The 18,521-nt window shown below is 38.6% G+C and overlaps 1 protein-coding gene across 1 annotated transcript; it reads left to right on the top strand.

The window, feature by feature from the left end:
• The first annotated feature begins 440 nt into the window (after positions 1-440).
• On the top strand, positions 441-18,444 carry mov10a (Mov10 RNA helicase a). Its single transcript, XM_042511214.2, has 22 exons — positions 441-824; positions 911-1,016; positions 1,556-1,746; positions 5,478-5,719; positions 5,811-6,057; positions 7,229-7,369; positions 7,468-7,630; positions 7,872-8,023; positions 8,847-9,017; positions 9,928-10,075; positions 10,858-11,019; positions 11,666-11,769; positions 11,906-12,003; positions 13,313-13,411; positions 13,584-13,692; positions 13,781-13,898; positions 14,477-14,668; positions 14,737-14,808; positions 14,986-15,111; positions 15,711-15,799; positions 16,948-17,066; positions 17,240-18,444. Exons 1-22 carry the CDS (start codon positions 703-705, stop codon positions 17,302-17,304), a joined length of 3,036 nt encoding a protein of 1,011 aa, XP_042367148.2. The 5' UTR covers positions 441-702; the 3' UTR covers positions 17,305-18,444.
• The last annotated feature ends 77 nt before the right edge of the window (positions 18,445-18,521 follow it).

Genomic DNA, 18,521 nt, shown 5'->3' on the forward strand with positions numbered 1-18,521 from the left:
AGATAAACATTAATTAAAAAGGTAAAATACATTAAAAAATAGAATTAATAAAAAGACATTACATAAAATTATTACCATCGTCATCATTATTATTATTATTATTATTATTATTATTATTATTATTATTATTATTATTATTATTATTATTATTATTGTTTGTTCTCGTGCACTAGAAACGCCCATTCCACATGACTCCACGCTGCAGCCCAGGGAGTGTCAACAACTGAAAGTCTGAAAAAGCGTGCACGCCATTAAATGCGTTTTGAGACATTTAATCTTGTGGGAAAAAATGTAAACGTATAAACACGCGATTTTCACAGGGAGGTTGTTCATATCGACGTCGTATTTTGTTTTGTCGCTGTGTTTTCGCCTTCTTTGTGTAAAATAAATTGCGGGCGCTCCCTTACGGTAGCCGTTGGAGACTGTTCACCAGCTCGACTTTTGCGCTAAACTGCGCCAAATAGTTGATTCATATAGCATATAATTGATATTTTAACCCAAAAAATGATGAGAAATCGATGCTGGTGATGAAATGTAACTTCCGCGTGCTGCGAACACGCACAAAAGTCGCGCTAAAATGCGTAACGTGGAAATGATTCAACAGCTAAATTAATACTTGAGGAAATTGGGGTGGTGATAGTTTGTCAGCCGCTGAACTTCCTCGTTTGACTCAGTAAGTTAGTCAGCGGCCTGTTTGTCAACATGCCGTCGGTTCAGGAGTCGCTTGAATCCGGACTGGACTTCATTGAATTTTTGGGAGACAGAATATCCATCACCAACCTAGCGGAACTTCGGGAGATCTACAAATCTGAATTTAGGGGCAGGTAGGCTGCAAAAACAAGCGCGTTCAAATGCATTTGTTGGCTGTTTATAACAACACCACCCTCTCTCTGTGTGTCTGTGTCCACAGACAAGGAATTAAAGACCCTACCTTTTACAAAGTTCTCCATGTCCTGCTGAAATTCAACAAAGCCCACATAAAAAATAGGAAAATCTACATCAATGTCAGACCTCAGGTGAGCTGCCAGTCCCTTTGTGCTGTGAGGAACACGTCCAGACATATTCTGTGGAAATGCAAGAAAATACAGACACAAAATGAGAAAGCATAAAAGTAGTCGACAGATTATTGACCTGGCTGATTGTTGGATCAGATATTTGGTATTTTGCCGATTATCTGCATCGGCGTGTTATTGTAATGATCTCCGATCGCATTAATTAATGAAAAAGTGCAGAGAAATTGTCAGCATGGGATGCAATTCTACTTTGTAAAACCCCAGGGAGCTATTTTTATTTATTCTTTGAAAATGTATTTAAATATTTTTTTAAATTTCACTTCACTTTATAAAAATAGTTGATGGGAACTTTCTGTGTATGATGTTAAAGTTTGTTATTTTCCAAATTCTAAATATTTACAGAAAGATTTACATTTTTATTGTAAATGCATATTGGTTCCAAATATTGGATTTTAGTCTCATTAACTACTAATAATTGGTTTGGGTATCAGCCCTGAAAAAACAATATTGGTTGACTCTTAAAGCATAATGTTCTGCTGTAGGTTAGAGTGTACTGTGACCAGTGGAGGAGGCCCCGGGCCCCTGCTCAGCCACCACAGAGTCCCAGCTCTGGCCCTCAGAAAACAGCTGAGACACCTTCACCCCCCACTGGCCCCTCCAAACCTGGGACCCCTGTGCTTACCCCCAAGAAAAAGCTGGCTACAGAAATCCTTCACAAGTTAAAGGTGAACAGGTAGGTTTGTTTTGGTATGTACGCTGTGTAATGCTGTAAAATGTTTCACAAAAGGTTTGTTTTTGTGAGAGTGACGCCTCTCAATTTATTTTTTAAGCACGGGGGAGGTACTTATTGATTTTGGCTTAGGAAATGGGGTTATTGCATTTAAATTACAGCGAATTTTTAAAGAAAACTTGCCTTCCAAATGCCCACAGCGCCCTAAATTACACCATCTATCACAGAGAGAAACTGTAAAAACAGAAAATATGAGTAGTAGATCAAATACCTAAGTGTCATGTTTGAGTAACAGTACTGATATATTATCAGAAAATGACTTAGGTTGAAGTTAAAGTCACCTATTACAATATTACTTGAGTAAAAGTCTTTAAGTATCTGATATTAACTGTGCTCAAGTATCAAAAGTATTTTTATCATTATTATTATATTAAATGCACTTAAGTATTGAAAGTAAAAGTATGAGTAAATGGATAAATCACAAGGATAAAGGATAAAATCCAGTTTTTCCTTCCCTCCCAATCCGTCATTCATCCGTCCCTTCCTAATTCCTTCCCTATTTTAATTTGTTGCATTACACCACCAGAAATTAAAGTTAGATTATCAAATTTCCAACGGTCCTTGAACACATTAAGAGGGACTAAGCATCTGTCAGAAAAAAAAAACATAACCACATGTAAGCATACAATAGTGCTATTTTATTAAAACCACCTCTTTTCACATCTCATATAAGATTTTGGCAAAAAAACCCAAACATTTGCATTAACTAACCAGCATGCACAAGTGAAAATTAGGCTTTTTTAAACTCTAGGATTTTGTCTTTAACTTTTCACTTTCAAACATAAAGGTTACGTTTTAAAAATCTAACAAGTAATTTATGGTGAAGGGAGCATTTTCCCTAGGTCACTCAGGGAGGCTCAAGGAAAAATATTTGTAGCTTCGGGGAGGGTGATGAAACAAACAAACAAAGAAAAAAAAAACAATCCAACAACAAAAAGTCAAAGTCACACCCCCTCCTCTGATAAATAAAGAACAGTCCCTAAGTCATGTGTGGCCATTACATTTTGATAGTTTTTTTACATCAAGTGTGAAACTTGAGACAAACTGGGTGTTAAGAAGTCGTATCAGCAGAGGGGTGAAGAGTCCACAAGTGGTGTGTGACGGACTCTTACAACATGCTGGTTGCCTCTCAAGGTTCAAGGTTCATAAATGAAGTATATTTAATAAATCCAGCACACACAGACCCAAATACACACATGCACAAACAGGAGCTTTTATACTTTAATTTTTTGTTCAAATTTTCATTTGACTTTATTAAAAAAAATTTGCGAAAGGCATTCAAATAAAGTTTTATTTTGGAGTTTGTTAAATTCCAAATTCTAAATATTGACAGAAAGATTTTCATTTTTTTCGTAAATGCATATCCGTTCCAAATATCTGTTATCGGTCTCATTAACTACGAATAATTGGTATTGGTATCGGCCCTGAAAAACCAATATTGGTCGACCCCCTAAGTAGTATGGTTGATAGTGTGCACAAGAAGACCAACAGGAGAGTAGCTCCATGTAAAATCCACAGATGCAGTGAAACTGAACAGCTGATGTCCAGGAGAAGAGTCATTAATTTCAGGTGGAGTTTCACAGCCTGAGGACAGAAGCTGCTCTGTAGTCTGCTGATACGGCAGTATCTCTATCACTTGTCAGACAGCAGCAGGGTGAACAGGCTGTGGCTCGGGTCGGTATCATCTTTTAAGTATCCTTGGGGACTCTGTGCAGGCAGCTCATCTCTCTGATATCACTGATGCTGGGTGGATGGTACCCATGATGTTCTGGGGGGTTTTAATAACCTGCTTTAGGCCCTCTGGTCCTGGGCGGTGCACATTCAAAGCTAGTTTGTTATGTTTCCAGTCAGGATGCTTTCCATTGCTCCTCTATTTGCAGACAAACTCACACACACACTGTCTAACTTGCAAAAATGTTGGTAGCTTTACCTTCGTCAGGCAAACTTCTTTTTGTTTATTGCTCCTCTATAAAAGTGAAGAACTTGACACAGGAAATGTTCAATCCTGCACATGTTCTCCACGTGTTCCCATGTGGGTTTCCTCATAGACACGCAGACTAAATTGCTCTTGGAGTGACTGAGGGAGTTTATGATAGTTATAAGTGTCAGCTCGAGAGACTCGTGACCTGTCAGGGGTGCGTTGGTGGCTTTGGGGTAAAGGCGTCGATTAATGAACTGCTGTGTACCCAGTTTGCATCTTGCCAGAGATCTTTGCAACATGTCATCCCGACTCTCTCTCCTCCTTCATTTCATTTCCTGTCATATCTCTGATGCCAGTTATCAAATAGAGCTTTAAAAGAAGCGAGGCAGATTACAATCAAAAAATGAGATAAGACCCTTGAAGAGGAATAATGGGATCAAAATCGTTTCAAGCCAGTGATCTTTTTTTACCTAGAAAAACAGGTTTTGAAGATGCTCAATTAAATGCTTGTCAACAGTCGACAGAAACAGTTTATAGAGACAACAGACATGAGAGAGAAAGACGTGCAGAGGTTCATGACCAGAATAAGACTGGGGAAGTTACTCAGTCACTCTGCAGTACTTGTACAAGGCCTCGTGCGGGAAACTATATACAAATACAAACAAATTTTCTCTAATTTTTGCTCGTACCCAGGATTTGCCTCTGTCTTGTTAATACCCATTGATTTTTGGGATTCACCAATGTTTTCTTAATTTTGCATTTAAAAATGCATTAATATAATTTAATCAAATTTAAATACTGTTTAAGGGAGATAATATAAAGACTAGATTATTAAATTTCAGGTATAAAGGGATACTACTTTACTCGGTGCATTGATCCCAATTACTGTAATTCCAGTTACTGTGTTTCCCTCTGCTGACCAGAGCAGAACTGTAATTGAGTACATTTACTCAAATACTGTACTTATGTACAAATCTGGGGTTACTTTACATTATTTGAGTATTTTAATCCACTTCAAAGGTAAATATTGTACTTTTTACTCCATTACAATTATTAGATAACTACTTCACAAATTATTATTTTTCACACAAACCAAAAATGTGAAAATACACAAGTGCAGCTGAGACGATTAGTCAATTAATTAGAAAAATGAACTGGCAACAATTTGTTTGTGCAAGTCATTTTTAATGTAAAAAACAGCCTCTCGTGTGTACTGTATGTATGATGCCTTGCTGCTTTATCTTTTAATTATGCTAATTATTTTGATTTATTGCCTTTATTTAAACCTTTTTGCACGTGTACATTTACTTTTAATACTTAAATGCATCCTCCTGAAATCACATTTACTTTGTTAAAGTTTATGTAACTGTCGGCCTACACCAATTTGACTACTGCAAGAGTTCTTCTTCTTTCAGCCTTTTTTGGTTTCATCCCTCCAGTCTTGTTCATGTGCCAGTCTTTGCACACGGCTCAAAACCTGCCCTTATATGGTGTTTAGAGGGCGTTACCTGTGCTAACAGGTGACTTATGATCAAGTGGGGTTCATTACTGAACACACCTCAGAGCAGATTTGGGTGGTTAAGAGCGTTTGGTGCATCTGGAGTTGACTTCTCTTATATTTTCTGTTATCAGAAAATTAAAAGAAAATATAAGAGAAATTTAAGAAAAAGTTGCTGCATGAGGCCCTTAGAGTTACAAGCCTTACGTTTCTAAACTCTGCAGCCTGATCTCTCTCTCTCTCTCTCTCTCAAAGGAAGCAGTTGACGGCTGACAAGGGCGGCATTGAGATCACTTCAACCCCTGCGTCCACCGGGGGAAAGGTACAGTTCACTTTAGAAAGTCTGAAGATGCAGTTCGTCGTCAGCTTCCACATTGTAAACAAGGGCACAAACTGCATCCACTTCACCTACTACACTGCCCTGCACAAGATCCGCTGTTTCACTCTGGAGGATGAGAGGAGGGTGACCAGAGCCTGTCCGCTCTTCCTCTGTCCTGGTGAGAACACTCTGTTTTTACTGACAGGAAACACACTGACAAGGTAATTAAAGCTCACAGCTGCTCCTCTGCCTCCGTCCTTCGTTCACAGGAGAGAGCTATGACGTTGTGGTTCGGTACACGCTGAACCACTATGGGCATTTCCCTGCCACCATGTACTTTGAGTTCTGCCCAGATCAGCCAGCATCGGTGCCCTTTTGCATTGTGAGGGAGATGGAAGCGGTGGCCAGGACCCCACTGGCTGTGGAGCTGGGGCCCGTGGCTCCGTACAAACCATTTAAGGTGTCCACATACAAGCCTGTGGACACTGTGGTAGTGGAGGGAGTTCCACCTGAGCGGTACGTTATAAAAACTGATAGTAAAACCAGTTTAAGATACAAAATAAAAAAGCACTTTTATGGCTAGTTTTTGAAGGGGAAGTGTTTTGTAGGTCCAGAGGGGGCTGGTAATTGCAGACTTTTGTCAAGTTCATTTTTTTGAAATAGTGCCAATTTACAACACAAAGTTCATAACCCTTTTTATATGTAGCAGGTGAAAACCAAGCTCTTTACACAGATGGGACATTCTCCCATAAGCAATTTTGGGCTGTCTGAGACAAAAGATAACCATCATGGCAGAAACGTGGCGATGTCTTTGGTTGTGGCTCTAAAATGATGTTCCTACGTCGCACAGTGAGAGAGGTTCAAGGATGGCCGTTGTCAGATCATGTGATCAGCAACAGTTTGGAATAAAATTCTGACAGTGTCAGAAATTTGGGATGACATTCTCACTGTGTGACTGCTGTTATGACCCACATCTACTAACCAACCAACTGAAACGCAGCATGAAATGATGCACTAACCAGCGTGACTCGGCTAGTGAATGCTCAACGCTAGTAGATGCTAAAACTTACTCCAAGCTCTTGTCACATAATTGTCATTTCAAGCTGGCCTCTTTTCCCCGGCCACAACTGCGTCCACATTCTCCTCCTCTTCTTCAGACTTTTTCTGACACACATAAATGGCTCTTACCAGTACAGCGGCGTAGATAGATGATGCTCACCGATTAGCCTGCGTTTCAGTAGGTGATTTCATCATACAGTCTGCATGCATCAAACTTGATGTGGTACCCGACAGTGTAGCTCACACTAAATTAATAAGGTTGCAAAAATCTCACAGTCTGCAGGAGGCTTTACAGAAAGAAACCTCGAGCAGAACCAGGCTCCATGTGGACCGCCATCTGTCATGAAACTTGTAGACTGCAAGTTTATCTGGGAGCAGGAAGTCCAATTGTCATTGTCCCTCTTCAATTTTGGTTATTAGAAAATTAGTCTTAAGATTAATTCCAAGTGGCATTAAAAAGTCTTTAAAAGGCTTAAGTCGAACTTGCCTTAAGCTGCAGGAACCCTGTGTACAGACCGTTACAGATAACAGAGATTTCATCAGGTGTAATTGAAATGGATCAACAAATGGACCTAGAACGATAACTGAAACTGTGTTTTATTCATGATGTGTTTGTTCCTCTCTGCAGTTCTGTCGTCCAGCCTCTACAAATAGCAGTGAAATTAGGCGACTATAAGTACCCTCTTTACCTAAAGGAACTGGCTAAACGCGGGATGGAGGATTCTGGTGACCTCTCTGCAGCTGCCAAGCAGAAACTGGCATCAGTGAAGTGAGAGAACGACGTGATTATTTATAGCCAACGCAGTTTTTTTTTCTGGGTTTAACTCCCTCATCATCACAGTGATTGTGTGTGTGCTTTTTGTCCAGAGGTGTCCTCAACTCCCCCTTAAAGATGAAGACGTACGCTCATCGATTTCACCTCCTGCTACACCTGGAGGAGATACAGATGGAGGTGGACATCAGGAAGTATGACCTCCACAATCAAACCATGACTCAAGACCAAAGCAACAAAAAACTGCTTAAACTCAGAGTAAGGGTTTCTCCCAGTTTATCACTGCTGGTTTACAGAGCAGCATCGAGAAGTCGGTATCTTGTGAGTTTAGCGCAGGTGTTTCTTTGATCTTAAGGATGCTGTCTTTTCTGTGTGCTTCCTGTTTTATTTTTTCTACTGTATATTTTGTTGTTGCCATGTGAAAGCTTGTCGATCTACTGTAAACTCAGTGTTTGAAATGAATAGCAGAGAGAAGGCCAACATCTATATTCTCCAACAGGTTCCTGGTGTTGCAGAGAATCGACCATCTGTACTACGAGGAGATATTCTGAGAGTGTCCAAATCTGCAGACACGGTCCAGCCGATCGTGGTGTACACCGGATATGTTCACAGAGTAGAGCTTGAGAGTGTGAAGCTGGGCTTCTCCAAGAGGTGAGAGCTGGACTATGGATGCTTCTTGAAATCTGGTGTTTGTCTCAGATCAAGCACCTAGCCCTTTTTTTTTATTCAAATTTTTATTTATTTTGACTGTTAGACTTAATACATGGATACATAGTCTTTAGATATAAAATGATCCACAGTCAGTCCATATCAAATCAAACCAAATTAGACAAACTAAACCAGGACACAACAATAATAACAACAAAATAACATCCAACTTAACAGGTAGCCACTCAGAACCCACCCCAGCACTGCGACCCCTCTTTAACATACATATACATACATAATACAGTATACACATGCATACATAAACTCCTCATCCCCTAGTATCCTCCACCACCTCTAAGGTGTGACTCCTCTGATGTGAGCCATAAAGATTTACCATATTTGACTGGTCTTGCTCGGGGCATTATTCACTCTGGCTACTTTCAAAGGCAGCAGTCTGTCTTCCAATTATGCAGAATGAACCGGGCTGTCGCGATAAAACCCGTTACTGTCAATCCAAACTTTGTCTAGTAAGACCTGGCAGTACATGAGATTTGTCTCTGATAGACATAGTTGTTGGGATTCTGGTAAAGGTAGTTGGAGCCACCCTTTATAATAATACCAAGGGACAATCCCATATTGCATGAAGAACATTAATGTCCGGGGTTAAGCCCATTTTGAACAGTTTCAGAGGTGTATAATAATACCTGTGTACAATTTTATAGTGAATGAACTTATTTCTCACATCCTGCCATACATCCTCCTCAATCTCACACCCAAGATCTTTTTGTTGTATATTTCTCAGGCTCTCACACATTTCATGTTTCAGGTTGCTGCAGATTTTTCTCAGCAATATGAAGTTTGAGGTGGAGTTTACTATCAACCGGTACTCCCTGAAGCTGCAGCATCGCGCTGTGGAGTTGGCAGTGAAACATCAGCTCGAAGAGGTGCTGTTCCCATCTGGTGCAGCAGTGGCTAATCTCCCCATGCCTAAACTCAGGTCCGGTGCCTTTACACTTAAAGCTCATGCAAACACAAAAAACACACTTAAACTTAACCGACTTAAAGGAGTACTTCACTCACTAAATGTCCATTTGTATGTCAAATCAGTTTACCTTTGAGTCATGTTGCTTTCGTGAAGAACTTTCTTGTATTTGTCCATGGTTAATGAAGAACCCAACAACTAAAAGTGTGTGTTTGGGAAGTACTGAGTATACAGCTGGATGAATGAGGCATGGATTATTCTGCACAGGTTTTTTTTAAAGGTTTCTAAACAGATGTTTAGTTTTGCTGTTATAAAACGTGGACCCCCTTTTACTTCAGTTCATCTGTAATTTTCTCAGTGTTTGGATTCTTTGTTCATCATGGAGGCATGCGAGAAAACCACCTCTTTCTTCATGAATTAACGTAAAATGGGTTGAGTAACAGATGTACAAATATTTTTTTTATTGGTGGCGTATTCCTTTAAAGTGCTGTATCTCCTGTACTTGTCGTGCAGAGAAGCTTAAACTGTCTGGGGATGGTGATAAGAGCATATGAACTCCTAATGATGAGTGAGTGCGCTCAGCAGCCTCCGCCTCAGTTCTGTCTGGGCATTCATCCACCATATCGAAATAACAAGCTGTTCTTTGGTTTAATGCCATAAACTTGCCTCAAGTGGATATGGGTAAAATATGGAGGATTATGTTGGCTGAAGACACCTACCAGACAAAGTTCACTGTTATCTGTTTAGACTTGATTATAACAAACTTGTATCACTTTAGCGTTCTGAGAGAAATTACGTTTTCATCTGTACATTTGAATGCTTTTGTTAATTCAACCCAGTTTTTAGTTTCTGCTTCACATTTTTTACTTTAAAGTGTTTCACCTATGTGCAGGATGTAGAAATAAATTGTCACGTTACACTCCAGGATGTTCAACCGTCAGCTGGAGAACAACCCGGAGCAACACGCTGCGGTCCAGCGCATTGTGGCCGGATCATCAAAACCTGCTCCTCATCTTGTGTTTGGGCCTCCTGGAACAGGAAAGACAATCACTCTGGTTGAAGCAATGCACCAGGTATTAAGTGTTCAGGACGTGCTCTTATTAGTTTGTAGCTATACCCCCGAAAACCTCAGTCATTTAATCTGCCTCTTACTATATACAGTGTGGTCTTATATGAACCAGATCAATCATTTCTTTGTCTTTTTTCATGAGAAACGTCTCTGGTTTTGGGTTCTTCACTGTGAGGATTTGCTGTTTTTTATTGTCTTGCGTCACAGTAAACAGTAACAGTATTTTTAGGTCTTGAAGTGTTTCTGGACAAAACAAGAAAATTTGATGATGCAACTTTTTTTTTTCCGATAATCATTAGCTGCAGCCCTAATATGAACACAAAATTATCTGCCAGAGATTTGTCTGTTTTGTCTCTTCATACTTGGCTGAAGTGGACAAGTTGGAAAAAAAGGTGATGTCATTGTATTTCCAACAGCAAGTCACAGTTAAACAACATAGGAATCAGAATCAGTTGTTGGGTTGTTTGGTCGTCACGACAACGCCACTGTCAAGTCAAATCTGATCAAACCACACCCACACAGTCCTGCAGAACTTTTTTTTTTTTTTCAAAATTAAAGCTCATTTAATTATACATATTTAAGTTATACATATTTTAGAGAAAAAAAGTCTTCAGGAGCTTCACCATTTTTGTTTGCAGTCTTCGACTGTGGACATGAAATACAAACTCTGATATTTATAATTTTTTGGTGTAAAAGGGAGAGCTGTTTATCAGCAAAAGAGGAGGAAGCCACGAAAAGGCCAGGCTAAATAATAAGTCAAACATTTAACTTTGCTTTCTCTGACAGGTCAGCAGGGCCGACCCGTCAGCCCACATGCTCGCCTGTGCACCCTCAAACAGTGCCTCTGACCTCCTCTGTGAGAGACTGATGGAGCACATGGATCCTCATCGGATTTACCGCGTGTACGCCAGCAGCCGAGACCCGAGAACTGTCCCCAAGAACCTGCTGGTGAGCATCAGCTGGCTTTTTTTTAATATTTCACAGGATAATGTGGTTATCAGACATAAACCAGCTCTTACGGGGGTAAATTGATATCCTGTGATTTAGTGCACTTGTGGTGAGACATGATCTAATCAGCTAAATGTGTGACCAGATTTATGAAGGACCCATCATACTTAGTTTCAGAATAAATCAGAAATTAAAAAGATATTTACATTAGGACTGTGTCGAATTTTATTTTTTAAAAATTCAAAGCTTTTATTGGAGTTTTTGAGTGAAACTTTGAATGTCTGCCATCAATTTTTATGACATCATCACTCTAAAAACAATATAAGTCCTCATATTCCTACATTTGAACAAAATGATTAAATAATGAGTCATTTTTTGTTTTATTTCTTTTTTTTATTAAATCAGCAGTTTAATGAGTAGCCTTGTTAATATGGGTGCCTGCCTTCCTTTGTGTGCTGGAAAACCATCTTTGACCACAGTGGAAACGTGTTTTTTTTTTTTTTTAAGACTGAATGCCAGCAAATATGAATTGAAGCAAAAATATTTAGTTACATAGAGATGTTAATTTCAGAAATTACACTTTTGAAGTCATAGACAGGTGTAGATCATTTTTCTTACATGTTTTCTCATCTTTTGGCTCTTTCAGAAATATTGTAACTGGGACCAGCAGCAAGATAGTTTTGTGTTTCCAGAGAAAACAACTCTGATGAAGTACACAATCATAGTTACAACTATGGTCACAGCTGGCAGGTAGGTTTTTTACATATACAATATTTATTCAGTATTTGCTACTTTGTGACTCTTTGGCATCATTCTTAAGTGTGAACGACCAAGAGTCCTATTACACTTTTATTTTACTATTGTAAAATCTGCTTTCCGCTTTTAGACTAGTGTCTGGAGGAATCCCAGCTGGTCATTTTACGCATGTGTTTATGGATGAAGCAGGCCAGGCAGTGGAGCCGGAGTGCGTCATTGCCATCGCAGGTAGATGCTGAATATCCAAATGATTAGTATACTACAATAACTATTTTGTTTTGGTTAAACCTTGATGAAAGAGTGCAAACAAAGACAAGTTCTAAGATGCATACACATGAAAATCATAAGTCAAGCAGATTTCTTGGATGTTGTCTTAGATACTGTTGGTCTAATTTTGATAAAAGGTAAAGGTAAGGTCTGAAGGTAAATTCACCTTTGCGTCTTATTCTAGTGTAAAGGTGAGGGTTGATATTTTGCACTTTCTTGGTGTCTTATGTTGTCTCAAACTATTTTTTTTCTAATTATTCTGGAGATGATACTAGAAATAAATGTCATTATTTCTGTCACACTGTAAAGGACAGAGTATACGCGTTAAAATGAAGCTATGATGGAGAAGAGATGAACAGATTTCTCTTCAGTCATTTTACACAACTTGATCCAGATTTTAGTTGGACTCCTCCTGTCTCTTCTCTGAGAGCTTGCATCCTCTTTATCACTGCCAACCACAGGCGATCGGCACAGTGCATCAGTCCAGTGACAGAAGTAAGAATGTAGAGGACAGAATTTTTTATGCATTTGTAGTTCTGTTTATGTTTAAACTTTGCAAATCCAGACAGTGGCTGCAGAAGCTGTGCATGTATTGACAATTTAAAAAAGGGTGAAAATTGGGGAATGCTTTGCAAAAAAATCAGCAAGAAGCTTTTCACTGCTTCCATGGTCCATGTGATGCTTCTCAGAGAGTGTATCAGCCTTAAGAAAGACTATATTTATTTAGCTGTCATTGTACAAAGGAGTCTTGGCTGACAAGACAGCATTAAAAGTTTCACCTCAAAGAACATTGTTAAGAAAAAACAGCAAAAAAAAGTTTTTAAACAGTGTAAAAATTCACAGAAAAAAAACAAGCAACTGACTTAAAAAACAAAGCAAATCCATCACATTAAACGATGAACTGGCAGTGTTCAGTAACAATAAACGCATTCAGTGGTCAAATTAGCCTTCTTTTATTATCTTCCATTCTTATTAAATAATTTAAAGTTGACTCTTGGTTCAGAAAACTTTGAAAGCACTTTCACCAAAGATGGGTTCTGGTTTAAGGAATGATGTACATAACTTGTTCGAGTCACAGAGGGTTATTTGGAATAAGAGAACATAGAGATTGAGGCAGTTGATGTAAAATGTCTTTGTAGGACTGCCTGTCCTTACACATTACACTGTTTCAGGGAAGGTGGCCTCATGAGTAAAAGTCAAATGCACACAATTATTTTCAGTGGTTAAACTGATGCATGTTGTCCCTGTTTGGCTGGACTTTGTTTCACAGGGCTGCTCAGTGCAGGGGCGGGTCAGCTGGTGCTGGCAGGAGATCCGAAGCAGCTGGGACCGATTCTTCGATCTCCCATTGCACTGCAGCACGGGCTCGGTGAGATGAGAGGAGATTACATAATTTTGTCTTTTATTGTAATAGTAGTTATTGTGTTTAAACTGTTTTAAATGTAGGAAGGAATAACATATACTTTTTTTTTATTTGTGTATCAACCTAACCACATGATTCAAGGATATAAATGTATTGCTGTAACACTGATGTTCTTCAGAGCTTTCCCTGCTTGAGAGGCTGATGAAACACAACACTTTATATCAGAAAACTACTGACTCCGGCCACTTTGACACCCGCTTTGTCACCAAACTGCTGCGAAACTACAGGTACGCCTTTCAGTTTTTCCCTCTATTTTGCTTGTTATAGTTTTGATTGAAGCCCTTCAGCTTTTTTTCTTTTCCTCTCGTCTCTCAGGTCTCATGCTGCCATTCTGAAAATCCCCAATGAGCTGTTCTATGACAATGAGCTGCAGGTGTTTGCCGACCAGTGGGAGCGTGACACCTACTGCAACTGGCAACACCTTCCCAGAAAGGTGTGGCCGCAAGGACATTTTGTTTTTAAAGGGGACTTTTTGTGCTTTTCCTTCATTTTCTGTAAAAAAAAAATAAATAAATAGATAAATAAATAAATAATAATAATAATAACTTTATTTATATAGCACCTTTAAAAACAGAAGACAAATAAGGCAAAGCAGAAGCAAGAATGGTTTCTTGCAGAGAATATCATGGAAGTGTGATACAAAATTTCATCACTTTAATTATAGTCAGTATATGGCATCCACACCAATATTATCAAAATTAATTGAGCACAGAAACTCATATTAGACTATCACAGTAAAACAAGACAAAAATCATTGCAATAAATTAGGTCTTATCATGGAGAAAAAAACTAATTGGGGGCAAAAATTAAATTATAGAAAATCAAAAGGATTAAAGGGGAAAATGCTATTTAAAGAGGAATGCTTCTGTTCAGATAGTTGAGCAAGAAAAGGCAAAAGTGAGCAGGAATTAAACAACAAATATTAAAAGGGGACATAGTCTAAATAAAGTGCAAAGATCACTCTAAACACTTAAAACATGTAAACCACTGCTCACTCTGACATCACTTCAGGGTTTCCCAGTGATCTTCCACGGGGTGATGGGGAAAGACGAGCGAGAGGCAAACAGTCCGTCCTTCTTCAACGTGTCTGAGATTGAAGTCCTGGTCGACTACCTCACCAAGCTGATGGAAACACAAGGAAAGAAGGGGCTCCCCAACCTCTCCGCAAAAGACATCGGCATCATCGCCCCCTACAGAAAACAGGTGAGCATTCATTAGTTTATTTTTAGAGATGCGGATAAACAATTTTAACATGCTTACTTTTCTAACAGGTGGAGAAAATCCAAAAGGCCCTGAAGTCTGTCTCAGCTCTGAGCCGATGGAACGATCTCAAAGAGCTCAAGGTTAGTGATGCTGCCGGAAACACGTCACTCTGTGTTAGTTTATCTTGTTTAGGTGCTCAGAGGATGCTCATTAAAAGTCTCCGCTGCACAGAATCAATACAGGGGCATTAAAAGATTGTTTCCATCTGTTTTCTTCCATGCACAACTGTATTTGGCTGTTTGTCCTCACGATATCAGGTGGGATCAGTAGAGGAGTTTCAGGGACAAGAGAGAAAGATCATCATGGTCTCTACCGTCCGCAGCAGCATCAGCTACATCAAGATGGACAAAGACTTCAACATTGGATTCCTGTCAAATGAGAAGGTCTGTTATATTACTTCTTTGCCATATAAAGTGATTTTTTTTTAACCAATATCTTTATTGAAGCTTCAAAGGCACATCAGATCATGCACATCAATATACAAATATCCCCTCACACAGTCACACACTCCCACAGACAAAGAAAATGAAATGAACAAAGACAAAAACTATATTTGTAATAATAATACCAGATTACAAATTAACCAAAATACATACAGTAGTTAATAGGATTTAAATAAAAATAGTATAGTAAGTAATATAACAAAAATCAAAGTAATAAAATAAAAGGCAGATTCAATACTTTTCATGTTATCCATATAACATATATCTCCTCTCAGTCAGTGATATATGCCTCACTGGCCAAGAAGGACATAAATGAGTCCCAAACACAAACAAACGTCTTCTGTGTACCTTCAACAATAAATATCAGTCTCTCCAGCCCAAGACATGTAATTAACTCCTTTTTCCACGACGTTCCAAGTGACGGTGCTTCTACATTTTTCCAGCTTAGAACAATCATTCTTGCATGGGGCCATGTAAAGTGGTAATGAAACCAACAGGATCTTCAATATGTTTTTCTCATGTATTTATCTATTCTGCAGAGATTCAACGTGGCTTTGACCAGAGCCAGATCCCTGCTGATAGTTGTGGGAAACCCTGTGATCCTCAACAAGGACCCCACTTGGGAAAAGTAAGGCAAAACAGGCCACAGGAGTGTTATTGGGAGGCAGAAAGTTGTCCGAAAATGCAACAAGAGCATTCTTGTATTTACAGACATTCAGTTAAGGAAATATTTCACTGTTAAAAAATTGATGTTTTCAAAAAACTGGGCTGTCTTTGCAATATAGTGACTCAGATACTTCAAAAGGGTCTTTTTGCTTTTGCTCAAGAGATAGAAAGCTTAAATCCACCAAAATGCACTGTGCTGCACCAGACCAATAAATGTAAAATAAATTGTATTACAGTTAAACTTAAAGCTAAATATGTTACTGAGGACATTTAAGGTGAGATATAGCTAATACAGTAATTGAATCTTGGTTTATATTTGATTAGCACTGCATAGTTTCAATCTGTAGTTTGAGCAACAGTCCCAGAGCCACTGACAATGCGTAATTCAGCAGATTTGAACTGATTGAGCTTATTCAGAGGTGCACTCTTGACCTTGTAAACAGTGGTTGACAGAATAATCTCATCACAAGGCCTATTCATAACTGCTCTGGAGCTCATCAGATTTAGGAGGTCTTTTGTTCCTGCAGCAATCAGATTTTTATTAAGGACTGCACACTAACACTGCTGTACTGTCTCTGACTGGACAGTTGGTGTTGATTTTACTGTCACTGTTATGGTATTGTAGTTGTTTCATTGTAGTATTGTATTTGTTACTCATATTTGTATTCATTGCTGTAGCAATATGGCACATTGCCAAGGGTGGCATAGCTAATTTTTCACATTGCATAATAGCACATCCTTAATAGTATTTAATTCTTCTTCTTATTATTTTTATTTTTATTTAGAAAAAAATATTTAATTTTTTTTTTGAGGCAGTTGTATGGATACTTTTGAGCATTTTACCATTGTCGTTTTGGTGGACTATTGCGCTATTTCAGTGACTATGCCTGGTGCTGTATATATTGTTGTATGTAGACCGCGGTGGCAAATGAGTTTCCCCTTTGGGGATTTATTAGCGTAATCCTATTGTATCCTATCACACAATTTCCCTCAGCACATGAAATTTACCCAGTTGCCATGGAGTTTTAGACATCCATATTTCCTTTTCTTTTTGGTATTTCTTGGGACTTCTCATCCACTTTTGCATAATCTATATTTTTTCAACTGCAGGTTCATCAGCTACTGTGTGAATGAAAAGGGTTACACTGGATTTGACTTCAAAGACGCAGAGGGAGAGGATGAGATTGTGTCGAGACTGGCAACCTTGAAAATCAACGTGGATTCTGACAGTCAGTTCAGCTACTATAACCTCAATGAAAACTTTGTAAACGAAGCGATGCTTTACAGAATCATCACCAGCTAAAATATCATTCATTTAAGCTAATATCACTTGCACAAAGCAGTCACAAAATGTTCTGCTTGTGAGGAACTAAAGTCTTGTGTCTTCCTGCATTTACCCTAGATCATGTGGAAGAGGAGAGTGCCCTCCAGCAGCATCTGGACCCTGAGTGGAAACATGAGCACTGACTTCTCTCAGATAAGCAACATAAAAGAAAGAAACACTTGCAGTGACAGATTATTAGATTTAAGTACATAGAGATGAGTATCAAGGATCAGTATTTCATTTTCCTTTTAATGAGCTTTAAACACAATATTGGCATCAATTAGGAAAAATAGACAACTGGTTACTCAAATTTATATCCGTGTGTCAGGTGCGCTTGGAAAAAAGAAGAAAAACAGGATATACTGGAAAGCTATTTGGGCACTCCAAAATATAAGAAAAAATAAACCAACGATGTAGGAAATATTAAAAAGCCTTTATTGTAGTGGCTAAATTGTCAGAATTGAAAAATCCAACATGTTTCAGCCACTGTAGGTCTTGTTAGAGGCTTTTATAGGTGTAATAATTCCTATTTAATCATTACTGTTAAAAAAAATTGAAGTGTATTTATCTGCAGAGACTCTGCTCTCTGCCTGTATTTTCTTGTTTTCCTCTTTTTTTGTGTTCAGGATGTTCCTGGGCACAGGGCACAGGTGAGGTTGGCAGGTAACAACCAGGTGCCAGATTGTAAGCAGTTCGCATCCAAGGGGAAGCTATGAAAATTGGCAAAAAATTGACACAGAGCCACAAAAGTGCAAACATACTGAACAAGAGTGAATCTTGGCTTTCACTTACGCTGGCAATATTATTTATTAACAGTAAATGACTAATACTACATCGTTAACCTATTTAAAAATGATTTAGCCACTACATTAGTGGCTTTTTAATATTTACTTCCTTGTTAATATATATGTTTTCTTATATTTTAGAGTGCCTGGATTTCATTCCTGTTTATCATATTTGCATCAGTTATATAAGGATATATCCTTTTTATCAACTTTTCTAAGGGCAGTTTGTTCACTGAACCAGTGAATCTTTTGTTCTTGACTTTTTCACTCCTCAGTGGATTTTTAAATTAAGCTGCCACCTCAACATCATGTTGAGTTAGCATGAACATTGCTTCACACAAGCAATGAGTTTACTGATTGAGAAAATGAGGAGCAGACTATTCTATTTCTCAGGAATTCATCACCGTATGTCTTACTGCTGTTTGCACTTCTTAAGTTAGTCTCTGTAACCCACATATTCCTTTCGGATAGTAGTTAAATAAAATCATTGTAAAACCACATTGTACCGAACATTATGTCGAAACTAGGCTTTAATCCTGGGAGACAAGTTTCTCCGGGATACACATCCAAACAAT

Source organism: Plectropomus leopardus, chromosome 2 (assembly GCF_026936395.1).
Source record: "Plectropomus leopardus strain MGB_pleo_1.0 chromosome 2, ASM2693639v1, whole genome shotgun sequence".
Classification (NCBI taxonomy): domain Eukaryota; kingdom Metazoa; phylum Chordata; class Actinopteri; order Perciformes; family Serranidae; genus Plectropomus; species Plectropomus leopardus.

Excerpts from the sequence above, each read along its gene's own strand:
- mov10a (XM_042511214.2), top strand. The coding sequence starts at position 703 with ATGCCGTCGGTTCAGGAGTCGCTTGAATCCGGACTGGACTTCATTGAA. Across the intron at positions 6,058-7,228 it reads GAGGGAGTTCCACCTGAGCG|TTCTGTCGTCCAGCCTCTAC; the intron begins GTACGTTATAAA and ends TCCTCTCTGCAG. Across the intron at positions 13,899-14,476 it reads GGCAACACCTTCCCAGAAAG|GGTTTCCCAGTGATCTTCCA; the intron begins GTGTGGCCGCAA and ends ACATCACTTCAG.